The sequence below is a fragment of the Parastagonospora nodorum genome (genome assembly GCF_000146915.1).
Source record: "Parastagonospora nodorum SN15 chromosome Unknown scaffold_18, whole genome shotgun sequence".
NCBI lineage: Eukaryota > Fungi > Ascomycota > Dothideomycetes > Pleosporales > Phaeosphaeriaceae > Parastagonospora > Parastagonospora nodorum.
In genome coordinates this window covers 153,195-167,219 of record NW_001884566.1, presented here as the reverse complement: position 1 = coordinate 167,219, position 14,025 = coordinate 153,195, and the positions used below count along the sequence as shown (strand labels likewise).

General features: G+C 48.4%; 6 protein-coding genes across 6 annotated transcripts; 4 read left to right on the top strand and 2 right to left on the bottom strand.

Moving 5' to 3' along the window:
• Positions 1 to 1,926: 1,926 nt before the first annotated feature.
• SNOG_10928 (hypothetical protein) lies at positions 1,927 to 2,601 on the top strand (the record flags this gene model as incomplete). Its single annotated transcript, XM_001801134.1, has 1 exon — positions 1,927 to 2,601. The coding sequence occupies one exon, from the start codon at positions 1,927 to 1,929 to the stop codon at positions 2,599 to 2,601; it is 675 nt and encodes a 224-aa protein (XP_001801186.1).
• A 1,450-nt stretch (positions 2,602 to 4,051) lies between these two features.
• SNOG_10927 (hypothetical protein) lies at positions 4,052 to 6,092 on the top strand (the record flags this gene model as incomplete). The annotated part of the gene is given in 7 exon segments (XM_001801133.1): positions 4,052 to 4,118; positions 4,160 to 4,689; positions 4,708 to 4,954; positions 5,022 to 5,123; positions 5,249 to 5,583; positions 5,635 to 5,962; positions 6,013 to 6,092. The coding sequence occupies 7 exon segments, from the start codon at positions 4,052 to 4,054 to the stop codon at positions 6,090 to 6,092; spliced, it is 1,689 nt and encodes a 562-aa protein (XP_001801185.1).
• Positions 6,093 to 6,310: 218 nt separating this feature from the next.
• Positions 6,311 to 8,262, top strand: SNOG_10926 (hypothetical protein; the record flags this gene model as incomplete). Its single annotated transcript, XM_001801132.1, has 2 exons — positions 6,311 to 6,547; positions 6,604 to 8,262. The coding sequence occupies 2 exons, from the start codon at positions 6,311 to 6,313 to the stop codon at positions 8,260 to 8,262; spliced, it is 1,896 nt and encodes a 631-aa protein (XP_001801184.1).
• A 1,733-nt stretch (positions 8,263 to 9,995) lies between these two features.
• On the top strand, positions 9,996 to 10,452 carry SNOG_10925 (hypothetical protein; the record flags this gene model as incomplete). The annotated part of the gene is made up of 2 exons (XM_001801131.1): positions 9,996 to 10,063; positions 10,125 to 10,452. The coding sequence occupies 2 exons, from the start codon at positions 9,996 to 9,998 to the stop codon at positions 10,450 to 10,452; spliced, it is 396 nt and encodes a 131-aa protein (XP_001801183.1).
• An 871-nt stretch (positions 10,453 to 11,323) lies between these two features.
• SNOG_10924 (hypothetical protein) lies at positions 11,324 to 11,515 on the bottom strand (the record flags this gene model as incomplete). The annotated part of the gene is made up of 1 exon (XM_001801130.1): positions 11,324 to 11,515. The coding sequence occupies one exon, from the start codon at positions 11,513 to 11,515 to the stop codon at positions 11,324 to 11,326; it is 192 nt and encodes a 63-aa protein (XP_001801182.1).
• A 776-nt stretch (positions 11,516 to 12,291) lies between these two features.
• On the bottom strand, positions 12,292 to 12,416 carry SNOG_10923 (hypothetical protein; the record flags this gene model as incomplete). The annotated part of the gene is made up of 2 exons (XM_001801129.1): positions 12,292 to 12,378; positions 12,399 to 12,416. 2 exons carry the CDS (start codon positions 12,414 to 12,416, stop codon positions 12,292 to 12,294), a joined length of 105 nt encoding a protein of 34 aa, XP_001801181.1.
• Between the last annotated feature and the right edge of the window lie 1,609 nt (positions 12,417 to 14,025).

Below are 14,025 nucleotides of genomic sequence, written 5' to 3'. Positions count from 1 at the left end.
GAAGTCTTACAGTGTCCGGCTGTGGAACCACAAAAGCCAGACGAGCTGCAGCAGTCGCCGAACCCGGAGCCCTTGCATTTGAACTTATTTGCACCGCCACCTGATAAAGTCAGCCGCGTGCCTGATAAAGCCGAGAGTCCACCTACAAGTCCCGTCCGGTGAAAGATCAGTTATGGTGCAAGTTCCAAAGTCCTTTTGACATCCTGCGGTGCCTTTCCGGGCAGATGTCAGCATAACCCAGCGTTGTGGTTGTCAAAGTGTACGTACAGTGTGCCTTGGACGTGCCACAAAAGCCAGAAGAGCTACAGCAGTCTCCGAACGGCGAACCCTTGCAAACATACTTATTTGTTCCGCCGCACGATCCGTCCGGACTAATGATGCCTGTGCCGGGCGTTGGCGTGGGCGTGGACGTGGGGGAATTGGTGACCGGACTTCCTCCAGCAGAGGGCCAGGGTAACACGTAGTTTATGTCGCAGTTTCCCGATTGGCACTTGTCTGCGGCGCAGAAGCTGGTTCCGTTGCCGCATTGACCTTGAAGATTGCAGCAGCTTCCCCATTTTCCGGTGCAGAGCTTGTTGTTGTTTTGATATCCGCATTTTCCATCGAGACTGTACTTATCAGGAAATCCGGTACACGCCCCGGAGAAGCAAGTTCCAGCCATGCAGTCGTATCTGCGCATGAGGTCAGGCTTTGTATCAACCGAAGAGCATTGGGGTTCGGGTACTCTGTGTCGCCACATTTCCAGGTCTCTGAATTACAGCATTGTTTGTCGGTGTCAATGCAGGTAGTGTTCTTGTTTGGAAAGTCCACAAAGACCGTTCGTCGAAATGACTTCCTGGATGTCTACTGATACTTAGCATGGGCTCTCGAAACTACGAGTCGACTAACAGCCTGAAACACAATACTCGGTGTTGATCTTGAGACTGTCACACGCCTTGTTGACTGCAGAACTGAGCTGGAAAAACTTGCTTATGTCGATGCCATATCGATCCGAAAACCTCTGACACGTGTAATAGTTTATTTCATCAGTCGTAGATGCTGTATACCGACAAACAACCTCGCCAGGTTTGGCCACAGCGTAAACTGATGATAAAAGACAGCTCAAAGCGATAACCAGAAGACTCGATGGCTGTTTCATCGTGCCTCAATTGTCCCACAGAAGGGAGCTGATGATTTGGTATCCTGGAGAAAAGGAAGCAGATGATTTGAAAGGCGCGGCCACCGCGGTAGATGATACCTCCACAGCCGTCATGGATAGCGCACGTTCCTAAGCGTTTTTGTTCACTACTGGTACACGGACTAATACCCAACAACAGGCCACAACCGTGAGTATTGAATTCGGCCGTTCAGGGTAACAGTGTACCGGCAATATGAATCATGATGTGTAGGTAGTGTGATCCCGGGGTGTAGTCGTAAGGTTGAATAGATGCTTCTAGCTCGGTCGAAGTACTGTGCCTCCCCCCTGCATAGATCGCTAGCTTCAGACCCTCCGGTGACTGCGGCACTCTCTGCCACCCGGGTATTAGGTTTACCCCTTATAGTGGCCTTGACTTTGCTCTTAGCGCTCGCTACACTACGCTAACAATGTGGTCCTAGGGGGGTACCCAATCACACACCGTACCACGCAAGTATAACCTAATCTAATTACTGTGGGTCCCCCTGAAGTTTTCTCAGCGGCAAAGACGAGACTCGTGCTCCCCCGCCTTTCTGATTGGCCTCCGTATCTAGATATCGCTGGCGGATCTCAGGCCTCCTCTTCCGACAAAGTGCCAAGAGCACTAGCTGCATCCTGCACCTTGCTCTATATAGTCGCAATTTCTGTTCGTGAACCCTGACTGCAACATCACCGGAAAATACAGACTTGCTTATGCTACAGAGCGCAGGAACGCCTTACGATACTCCTAGTCTCAAAGTAACGCTCTCGCCATGTGGCCCTCGTCCTTTCTCGTTCCACCAGAGTCTTTCCAGCCTAGTCTAGAGAGTTTCCAGCCAAAACCCCCTGATCGAATTCGGCAGGAAGTCCTTTTGAAGCTCCGTTGGAGTATTCTAGGGTCCTTAGAGAACATCAGCATCCAGACCGGCATTAATGAAGATGGCACCGAAGAGTGTCAGCCCTTCCTTGCACATCCACTAGCTATGGAATCACTGGCTATTCCGCCCGTAAGCCGTCTACAATTGGACGCAACGGACATAGCAGAGGCGAAACACTTCCGCCTAGTATCTAAAGGCTATGCATATGAGAGGCTTGTGATTGAGAACGAGGATAGGAGCCCTATCACGATCAAGGATTTTGTCACTCAGGCACACTACTATCTCAGTCAACACAAAGACGTGCTGGTCCACTATCGAAAGAACGTGGGATTCAGCACACTACCACCTCCCGGAGAAGCTGTTGGGCCGGGCTTTGCAGTTTACGATCCTATGAAGAAGCATGACCTTTTTTTTAAGCACGCCTCTAGTAACGCCTATTCTGAGGATTGCCGGGTATCTATATCCACCGCTATGGAAGGGGAAGGAGGAAAGTCGGCTGAGGCTTTTTGGCGTTCCCAGCGCGCTACTGCCACCAGCATAGCCTCGTATCGAGCAAGCCTGCAGGGGTGAGAATAGCCTTGCTGCACGGGCGGCAACGGCGAACTGTTAAGCTTATCCACCAATTTCAATAGTCTTCTTAAACGATGCGGCGCAGTCTTTTCAAGCTATGCAGTTAGATTAGTACGAGAGAACAAGATGTGGGTATGCATGTCAAAAATGTCAGACCCTGCATACCGAGTCACGTTGCGCTTGGGGTGCACATATACTCAGGATCTGTCCTACATATTCATCGACGTCTATTCCTCAAACAATCAAGTTCAATACGGCCTTGATGAACACAGTTTCAATAGCTCATCTATGAACTTGATTGTCGGCCATCATGACTCTCTGTTCACCTTTGGTGCTTTTCCTCTCAGTGCTATCATTCTCTACAGCAATTCAGGCTCAATTCATTCAAAGATGGTTATGGAGTCAAACAGTTAATCCGGCAGGCCAGCCAGTTCCGCTACCCTATTGGCATCGGGAGGCGAATATGCAGTACGGCAGAGTCATGTTCACTCGGCGTAGAGTACGTAACCCCAACCCAGAAGCGGAGAAGACGTCTTGTGACTGAGAGCAAGCTCATTAGATTCACAGGTCGTTCTAGAGTATGTGGAGCCCAATCCTGTGACTGCTTACGAAACTGAATTCCTGTGTCAAACAGGTACAATTGTGACAAAATGCCGGCGATCTGCATGAACGCAAACAACTGGATGAATAGTGCCGCTGCGACATGGCCTGGCCGGCAAGCCAACGTATTCACGTGGGATATCGGTCACAGCCGGCTCAACGATAGAACAAACCGGCTAAATAGTGAAATGAGACGAGATCTTCAATGTCCAAGTACATGGAAAGGTACTGCATTGAACCCGAGGTAAGTCAGCGATTAGCTATTTTTTTGCCAGGACACATGTCTCTTTAGTTCCAGTCAGACACGCTACTTGCGACATGCGGTATGCGCGTTGTAACAACCCTGTCGTTGCGAGACCTCGGTTTTTAGCCATCAGCTTATTGGGTTATGCAAGTAGTTGCCGCATCTGCATGCACTCTAGCAAAGATCCCGTTCATTCGATTTCGCTAACATAGCGCCTAGATGCCCGGAACCAAATCAACCTCGCGTGGTACCCCCTCTATATAACGGCGCAGCAGGTGTGACAGCTCTCAAGCTTCCCCTCATCAACCCGACCACTGGTCATTATGAAATGAGAATTGCTGATGGCAGTGATACCCCGGGAGGAACTCTCCAGGAGTCGGGAAGAATTTACACTTGTGACGAATTTCCTCCAGCTTCCTGGGTGGAAGGCGGTGTTGGAACCCCGGGTCAGAATAATCCCGAAGGAGATGGTAAGAGCCCTGCCATGTGTCGGAATAGCCAACTGACGTGATTCTGTCATAGGTGGCCCGGGTACGACATTTTGCGCGCCAATGTCAAGAACGTATGTTTGAACGTCTTTTTGTCTGATAAGATTGCGTCATTAATATGCATACAGCTGCGCTGCCAACCAAGCTGCTGATCCTCATGATGGTCGTGGATCAGAACAAGATTGGCAAGGCATAATACACGGCAAATTGGGTGCTACTCTTACAGCTATCATTGGCGAAGAAGGTAATCGACTTGGTCAGGATTACGACGATAACTCTGGCATCGCTTTTCTCTTCAGAGCTATAGCCAACGTGAACCATCCCTCCGCAGCCCGGGTATACTACGAAGACAACGGTGAGTATCGGGACAGCATCAATCCGGGTACTTCCTTTCGGCGTCGATCTTTGGAAGAAGAAGGCATGCTGGCGAATGCAACATTGCTGAGTGCCGAGAACCTCGACCAGGCCGACTTGGAGAGCATGGGATTCGTCTCAATTGATTTCGTACCGAATGATTCTGGCAGCCTGACCATCAAATTGCCCAACGGAAAACAACTTGCTGCCGATGATCAAGAAGCTTATACTGATGCCATAAAGTCGGGCATGACAAATACCACATTCACAGCTTATGACTACAATAGCTTTGCTTCGAATTCGACCTCGGCACACGCCCCGTTACTCGAGTCCGAATCAAGCGACAATCAAGTCCCGCGCATCAATGTCAACGGTGCAGAAGGTTTTAACCTCACTTATAAAGTTGAAACTCAGCGATAGCCCATTGAGGATTCGATCGACATATTGGCAATTGGCACAGAGTACATCCGCGGTTCGGTGTATTCGTCGAACAGCACGCAAAATGCGACAGACGCCAAGAATGCAACAGACAGCAAGGGCACGAGTAGTGCTAAGCGCATCACCCATCGCGGAGCTCATCAGCACTTCTCACATAAACGACAAGCCGCCCCGGTCGAAGGACCTATTCAATGTGGACCAGGTCAGCCTTGCCTTGACGGATCATGCTGTAAGTTATCTCTTGACATGCTGACAAATAACCATGGAACATCATCTGACAACATGTTCTCGCACAGGCAATTCTGATGGAAAGTGTGGTTTTAAGGAGCATAATTGCGGCGCGAAGTGTATATCCAACTGCGATGCAAAAGCCATGTGCGGAATTGATTCGGCGGATGGTAAGACACCGTGCGGACTGAAGCTTTGCTGCTCATACTATGGCTGGTATGTGTACAACAAGCACGATATGCGATGCAAATGATTGATTGTTCCAGGTGTGGGACGGAGACTGTGCATTGCATAGATCCAGAGCCTCAATTCATGAAGACGTCTTGCCAACAAGGGTTCGGTGGCTGCACCATTGTACCCTCACCTGTCTGCGGGAAGGGATCTGGAACGGCCTCGAAGGGCCGCCGCGTTGGATACTACCAAGGCTGGAACTCACGAGAACGCGCATGCGACAAGGTCCCACCCCGACTCATCAACACCCGTGGACTTACTCACCTGTTCTATTCGTTCGCTTTCTTCGATCCGACAACTTTTGAGATGACGCCGATGAACGCGGCAGATGTTCCTCTGTACGGCGAATTCACGGCATTGAAACGGAATGGACTCCAGACATGGATAGCCGTGGGCGGTGTAAGTCTCAGTCCAGGTCAACACAGATGATCGCTTCAAACGTTATTGAAGTTATCTGTGATGATGGTGATTCGAACAAAGATAACTGACGAGAGACAGTGGTCCTTCAACGACGAGGGTCCCACGTACAACGCCTATTCCAACATGGTATCCATGCGAGCTAACAGGGCTGCGTTCATCTCATCTCTTATCAGGTTCATGGACACTTATGGCTTCCAAGGGGCTGATATTGATTGGGAATATCCAGCAGAGCCAAAGCGCGGCGGCCGAAAGGAAGATACTGACAACCTTGTTCTACTTATGAAAGAGATGCACGAGGCCTTTGCTGGACGATATGGCAGTAGTCTTACGATTGCCCCAGACTATTGGTACTTGAGAGGTAAGCTATTGAGGTCACAGAATGTGGCAATGTGTTAACATGATCCCCAGGTTTCAAGCCGGCAGCTATGCAAGACTATGTCGACTTCATGGGGTTCATGAGGTACTATGCCCGCACCCGTTTCGACTGAGAGACCGCTGCTAATGAAGCCATAGCTACGATCTTCATGGACCTTGGGATCAGGACGTGAAGACGCTTGGGTCTATCGTGCGACCACAGACCGACATCACCGAAATTAACAAGAACTTGAAACCTTTATGGTTTGATGGTGTTGACCCAGCTAAGATTAACTTTAGAATTGCTTATTACGGACGAACTTATAAGCTAAGTGACCCTTCATGCGATAAAATGGGTTGCCGCTTTGTTGTTGGCGCGGCTGGCGCCCCTGGAAAGTGTACACAGTTCGCTGGCGTACTTTCAAACCGTGAGATCAGGCAAATATTAAAGGACGACAACAGTATCAAGCCGTACTTCAACACTACCGCGATGGTAAAATACTTCAAGTATGCAGGGGATAGCTGGGTCGGATACGACGACGCAGAAACGTTTGCGATGAAAGAGGAATATGCAAACGATCGCTGTCTGGTGTGTGCCGTCTTATGAACTTGGATTTACTTTGGCTAATCTTCGCTAAACCGCAGGGTGGTATCATGATCTGGTCTGTCGATTTTGACGATGAAACTGGCGTCGGTCTCGGTTCTGCGAACGGCTTTAAGTCACCGGAATCCGCAACTGTCATTCCAATGGCTCACACCACCGTGCCTCGGGGCCAAACATTCACGATCAATCCAGGAGCCGCGACGGATGTTCCACGTCTTCCAAATGGCGGTACACAGAACACTCCACAAGGCCCAGAGAAATGCCAGCAGTGCAGTTTCTTCCGATTGATTACATCCACATGCTGCGGCACGGGTGGATCGGTCGGGAATCCTATCGCTATACAGCCAAACGTGCCAACGCCTATGGACATCCCACTGCCAGCAGGGTTTACTCCTGATCAAAGTTTTCGGGACTCATCAGGGAATGTTATTCCTGCAAACCAGCCACTGCCACGGGAAGTAATTATCCCAAGAGGAACTACTTTCACTCAACCATTTCTCATTCCCGGTGGTATGTCGTTACGTCAAGGCGAGGGTGATGATCAAAACTCAAACTCCTCAAGCCTCGTTTGGCTGTCTCCAGAGATATGGGAGGATCCAAACCCTGAAGTTCAATGTCTCTTCCCTTGTACTTTCGTGTTGCCACCTTGGCCGTCATACACTACCACGGTGGACTATCCACGAATCACAGTTACCCGGAGTGGTACTATCCAAACGATACTCACATTCCCTCCACTGACTGTCAGCCAATGGGAGCCCTCCACCATCATTGCCAGCGCCTCGTCACGCTGTACTACAGACTCTTGTAGTGGGGAAGATCTTCGGAGAACCTCCTCGGTGTCGATACGAAGTACGACAACCTGGCCGCCAGTGACATGGACGGATTCTGGCACAGTCAGAACTACATATCCTCCGACTGCGACTAGGACTGGAGGGGGCCAGGACCCTACAGGCGGCGGTGGCGGTGGCGGAGGAAACCCTCCCTGCCTCTTTCCTCTCTTCTGTCCGCCGGGCCCTCCACCCCTTCGTCTCCCTTCTATCACAGTCATTTGGGGACCACCAAAGCCCACCACGACTCCTTGTGCCTATTCTGCGCCAGGTTGTCCTGCACCTGGTAGCAAACCTCCACGACCCGGAGGCCTCGTAGTGCCTCCTGGTTTGCCTCCGCAGGAACCTGAGGAAGTCGACCCAGAGGAGGTGTGCCCTCTAGTACTTTCTACAACGAAGATCAGAACAGTGACCGCAGTCGTCACTGTAGCATCGACATCAACAAAGTTTACCCAAGCGCCCACCCCGACCCTAATACGACCAAGCGGCCCACGATTTGCTACGCCAGACTGGTCCAAAGACGAGCTCAAGTGCTACGACAGTGGGCAGCGAGCAACCAGAATTCATATGATCAACGGTGTGGACAGATTCTGCGATGCCTACAAAGGCCGGTCTTTGTATGCCTCCTGGTATTCGGGCGAGATCCCATTTACACCTAGTTGCTGCGACAGGAACCACGAAGTCGTTCCCATCTCGGTCATAGTGAGCTTGGAGATGCATGGCGGATGTCAATGGGACTTTGACGTCAATGACTGCAAGAGAGCATTCAGGAGAATCATAGATGAGTGCGACACAAATGGTCGCGACGACAAGCAGGGTGGGCGGTTAGTAGGCAACTGCGTTACCTTCAGAGCAGACCCGAATGCGCAGTAGTAGTTGTAGTTCTCAAATGTTTTCGTATCCCATTATCCGGCGCATAATGCCTTCGCTTGCTACACTAATAGACTTGCGTACATTCCTGACAAAGTTTCTTACCTAGAACTAAGCGAACGCTCTTATTTGTACTAGAATCTACGTAGTAGCTAACAGTAGTAGAATCTACTCGTTTTATAATAATATTTACTATAAAAAAAGAGGTAGGATTTAAGCTCTATTGTTGATGGTATCCACTGATGTGAGTATCTCTCTCGCACGAGAGGTGGCTTGAGCGCAATCACATGATTCGGATCGCTAGGATCTCACAACTGTACATAGGAGATACCTATCTTATCGTTGCACGAGACAATCAATTCAAGCAATATATACCTGTTTACTCAGTTACCGTACGATCGTACAAACCAAAGCTAGTCTCCTTGCGATGCGCAGGAGATAGCCCATTCAACATCTATAATATAACGTAGGTGATAAGGTTGGCAAGCCACCTGGGTTGGCGAGCTACTGTTTCTTAGCATTACTCTTTACTCTATAACTTTACGAGTTTTAGACTTCTTTAGGATATTAGTTTACATTTAGAAAGCCTTAATATATAGCTCTCTAAAGCTTTAGAGATCACCTAATTAGGCATAGTATTGCTAAAGTTAGAGCTTGGGAAAGCCTAGGAGCTCGCTTAGCTTTTCCATGCTGCGGAGATCTTTGCGTTGTTGCAGCCTTGCCAGCCTTTGAGATTGATGGACAAGAATTCAACATCGGCTAGTACCAAAGGAACAAACATAAGAGACGTATACCACATTCTCATGGTGGGAAATATAATAAATGAAAGATATAAGTTGGTTGAGCGATGGTTTTGCTCAGGTCGTGAGGTGATATAGAAGATGATATGGATAATAAGCTGAAGCTGCCGGACTACACTTTGGTCACAGAGCCTGAATTTATATCATTTATGATAGTGACCATAATTTCGCACATAACTTCTGTAATATACCCGTGCGCGTGTTGGCCTTGCTGTGCCTCTCTAGACGCTGACCGGGATAAGAACGCCCAACAAGACAGGAACTACACCATGCGTCTAAGAAGTACAGCCTACTTCAGAATTAGCCACACAGTATCTTGGCAAAAGCCATCATCTTGAGGAGTTTGATCCGGACGTTTGGTAGTAGAAGTCGACTCATGCAGCTGCCGCTCACAACTTAACGTTGTGAATGGATCTGGATATACTGAAGTGATTCCTAGCTAAAAGAAGAACTCAAGACACCAATTTATTCTGGTGATTTGTTGAGACTCTCACGCATACGATTCGTGCGTTAAGTCCCTGTGCGCCATACAAAGAAATTCGCCTTAGCACAGCTTCTAATTTCTACATTACCCTCTGACAAGGAATTTTTAAATTTTGAAAGCAGGGCATGATTTTTTGCAACATTTTTTATCATTATTATCGTGTACTTTTTATGGCAGACTACAGATGAGGTTTTAGTTTATGAAAGCCCTTACAAAATGGAACCAAATTTCCTCAGACCCTCGCAAGCTCGGTGTGCTCCATTCGGAGCAGGCACCCCACCACCCACCGAGCGCCCGCGAGCGTCTGATTGATGAGATAACCTGCTGCCTGCTTGGCGCCTGGCTGAGTCAGCACAACCTTCCAAGGTTGTGCAACAACGCAGATGACCAGATTTCCCCTTGCTTGACACGAATCTTCAACTATTTAATCAGATTGAACTCAGTACCTCACTATGCTCCTCAAAGCCAGGTCTCTTCTGTTCTGTCTTTTCCTAGTGTTGTTTCTCGTCTTTCACCTCTAGTTTCTCCTGGGACATCTGGAGCCTTTCCCGAACGAAAGCACTTGACGCAACGGATGCAAGCATACAAAAAACCATCAAGCGACTTTCACATCAGTCCACATCCGACCCTCACCAAGATGTTCTGCCTGAAAACGCAGAGTGGTACAACGAGGCTGGCACGCCACTATTCTACAGTGCCTGGCGGTCCGACCCAAACACAGCTAAACCACCCGAGCCCATAAGACGCTCTGATATCTTCAAGAGCGGAGCGCGTGTAGCTTGTTGGCCATCTACTGGCGGAGTATGGGTAAAGAATTTAGATCTCGTCGAAATGGATTTCCTAGGCTTGAATCGACTCGGACACACACCTCGACAATTCAATCAGACAGCTGAAGACGAATTTTGCTGAAGGCTTCGAGCGATTGGGGCGCAGTGGTGGAAGTTACCTCCCAAATTCGAAGAAAGAGCGCGTTTAGGTGACGATCAATTCAAGTGTCAAACTCTGGAAGAATGTTTTGAACCGACTATCGATTTTCCGGACATCATTGCATGGTCGAGAAGCGAGCAAGTAGCATGCTGGTTGCCAGTCAAAACAGCTAAAGAACGATCTCAAGCTGATCTCGACGTATTGTACAGTACGATCACAATGGACGAGCGCTGCTACGGGATCTTTGGCCTTGGTGGATTGTTTTGCCGTTGCAGAACACAGTGTCCGGAACTCAACGATCTGATTTGGCCTTTAGATAACGGAGGAGATGGCGGTGAGGGATGCGGGGATCCGCCGTACCATACACCGCGGCGTGGTGCGTATTCAGTAGAAAAAGAGGAATTGTAGAGAGAAAACTAGGCACGTTGTATTCTAATCAGACGATGAATCTATATGGACGCGCCCGGTTGAACCTCGGAACAATTTTGTCTGAACACCATCTTCAGACAGCGACTGCAGCAAATAAACTGTAAACGGTACTTCGACATGTGATTGATCGGACAGGAGAACTTGTATTCAACGTCCTATGGTCGTATGTGGGAGATATTGGAAAACTTCGCAAATGTGTTTCAGAAGTCATCATAGAAAACCTGCATCTAGCTGAGTAGGTAGCACCAAAGACGAACGATGCGAATATTTTCGGAAACAGTACATGGCACCTTGATTCTGTACACTTGGAAAGCACCGACCTAGAGATAGGCCGTCATCTCCTTCCTCTCTTCATATTCCTCAAACAATCGCTTCATCCACATCTTCGCTTCTGATCTCTCTTTCTCTTCAAACATCCTCGCGATCAGTGCGTTGTCCCGATGCGAGTGCCCATCCCATAGTGCGTGTCGATGTCGTTGCTCTGTTGCTTCAGGCCCCGCAGTGCGGATTCGTGTTGAATATTGGAGGTGACGATGTTGTTGAAGCTGGCTTTGTGCTCTGACAGGAGGTTGAGGAGGTCTTTGAAGTCGGACGCTGGGAGGGAATTGGTATCCATGGAGACTAGTAGGCTGCTGTAAAATTACTGGAAGAGTGGAGTATGGTGGAGGCGAGGCAATAGGTGGAAATGAAGTTGTTGGCACTATCAAGGGAGGAGCAAACATTTCGTTGGATGGACACGTGGCATATGTGAGTGTAGTTTGCACGACACTTACACCAAGAGGTGGTATGATAAATCTTGCGCAGTGTTTATCAACAGGCTATTTATTCAGAACCCAGTTGAACTTTCATGATTTCTAGCTACTCCCAGCACTTTTTGACGTATTGTTATGTAGATTCAGGTTGACATACAGCCGTACGGCATGAAAGTCATCCCTTGATAGGAGTCAGAGGAGTAGTCAGATTGATAATGATTTATTACTGAACCTAGCGATAGACTAAATGACGCTTACTCACTTTTGCAGGAAGTGTACATGTTTATACCCAAATTTATAGTCAACGTCCAGCATCCCGCGCACGATTGTACGAATCGATTGATAAGCGCACTATGCGAACCTAGCTTGATCCAGCAATCCTGTTCCACTGCCCTCTAAGCTCTTTGTCATGTTCTTGAGTATTATTGATCATATCGGCGATCTCATCTATACAATAGTCCCACTCATTCTCGACTAGGTTTAAGTATGGCGATGGATGTCTCCCATTCGTGTCATAGCCAGCGTACATCTCCCTGTCGAGCACAAATTCATAGAGCTCTTTTGGTACTTCTTGCAGTACTGAGTCCCACTCAAGCAATTTGGCTTAGACGCCTTGCAGTCCCCGGATGAGTTTGTTGAATTACTCATCGAATTTTGGAGCCTCGTCGTCGAGATATGCGCGATCTATCTCTTTTATACTGCACTCTAGATCGCCATGGTTTTGCGTCTATACAGATCTAAGCTTACCGAGGTGGGTCTCGCCATAGTAGCCGGATTCTGGGATGTATTGATATATCGCAGCTTTGTTGACGTCGAGTCTTGTGAATTCAGTGGAGATTTTCAGGCAGCTGTAGCGCTTCTGGCGGTTGAAAATACTGTGCAGGTGATCAATGATGTCGGAAAATGCGTGAAACTGGCAGTAGGATCCGGCACAGGTGGGGTTTGAGTACACAATGTAGGAAAATAGTTTGATTTTGATAGTTCAGAGATGGAGGTTGTTGTTGCAATTGACATGCAGTGGGGAGTATGTATTTATAGACGCTGGTTGTGACGTGTACAGGAAGGAAATAATGATGTGACTAGGAGCATGTGACGCGGGATGGAGTCATGAAGCATTGTAAGAGTTTGTTGGAGTTCGATCATGAGTTTCAGTATAATAATGAATAACGAATCATGCTCATTGTGCATTGTTCGCCTCGCACTTCACATGGAAAAATGTTGAGACAATGGTTACTCAATGTCAGGTCTGACAATCAACGTGGATAGAGTGTCAAATTTCATGAATCGTGCCGTGGAGCAATCTATGTTGTCTCATCGTTCTACACTTATATGAGCTTAATTCATAGCAGAAGCACGGGCATAAGTCTACGGACACTTGTTTCGATATTGGTAGTTTGTGGACTTGCTTTGCATTTCTGAAACGATCTGCTTTATCTACCCAGTGATCGAGGCGAAGTTACGCCGTCAGTATATGTCCCATATTTCTCATATGCGCTTCGTACACGCACATTTACAATGCTTCCTGTGAAGTTACTCCAGGGCCAAAGCCATTTAGGCGATATATTGTGCAGCTTTTGCTTCAGAAAAGCGCTCCGCGCGGCAAAGGTCTTTATATAACTCTCCTTGGCCAGTAAATTCGAAGATGAGAAATATCCGTTTTGCATCATGGAAGTGTCCGAATGAGCGCAGGATACTTAGGTGTGCGAGATGGGACTGGATTTCAATCTCACGACGCACTTGCTTCTCCGCTCTGCCTTGCTAGATTTCTGACTTGTGTAAAACCTTTTGAGCACAGAAAAAGCCCGAGGCCCTCTCCTTAGCAAGATAAACGCGTCCAGATCTGCCTTTTCCGAGAGCCTTGCCGATTCAAACATGCTGAGGTGCCAAGCTGAACCCGTGATCAAGCACCTTGCCTTCGCCTGAATGTATCCCGATAACTTCAAAGACGCAAATCACTTCACATCGAACGGCTGCAGCAGGTATGATTGTGCGGGGCATTTGAACGTACGGGACCCTCAGATCTACTATTGGTTGTCCGTGCAGCTGTAAGTGACATGGCCGCCCGTGTCGCGGGGCGATGGCCGAATACCCAAGTGCCCACCAGAAAAGATGAATTATATTTCGTGTCCTACACCTCGCACAGAATGCACGCTATGCAGACTAACCCCTGATCGACGAAGCTCGCTTGAATAAGACTCTCCCTAAGGTCTTGACTGCATGGCACATAATGTTCGACCGACTAACAAAGTGCGAGGTGATTAAGATCAAATCCAGGTGACTTAGTTGAGTACCTAGTTGCGCCATACAAGAAAGCAACAAGATTTGAATTGCCTCGGGTTGCGCATTGCCTATTGTTGTAAGACCGTGCGACAAT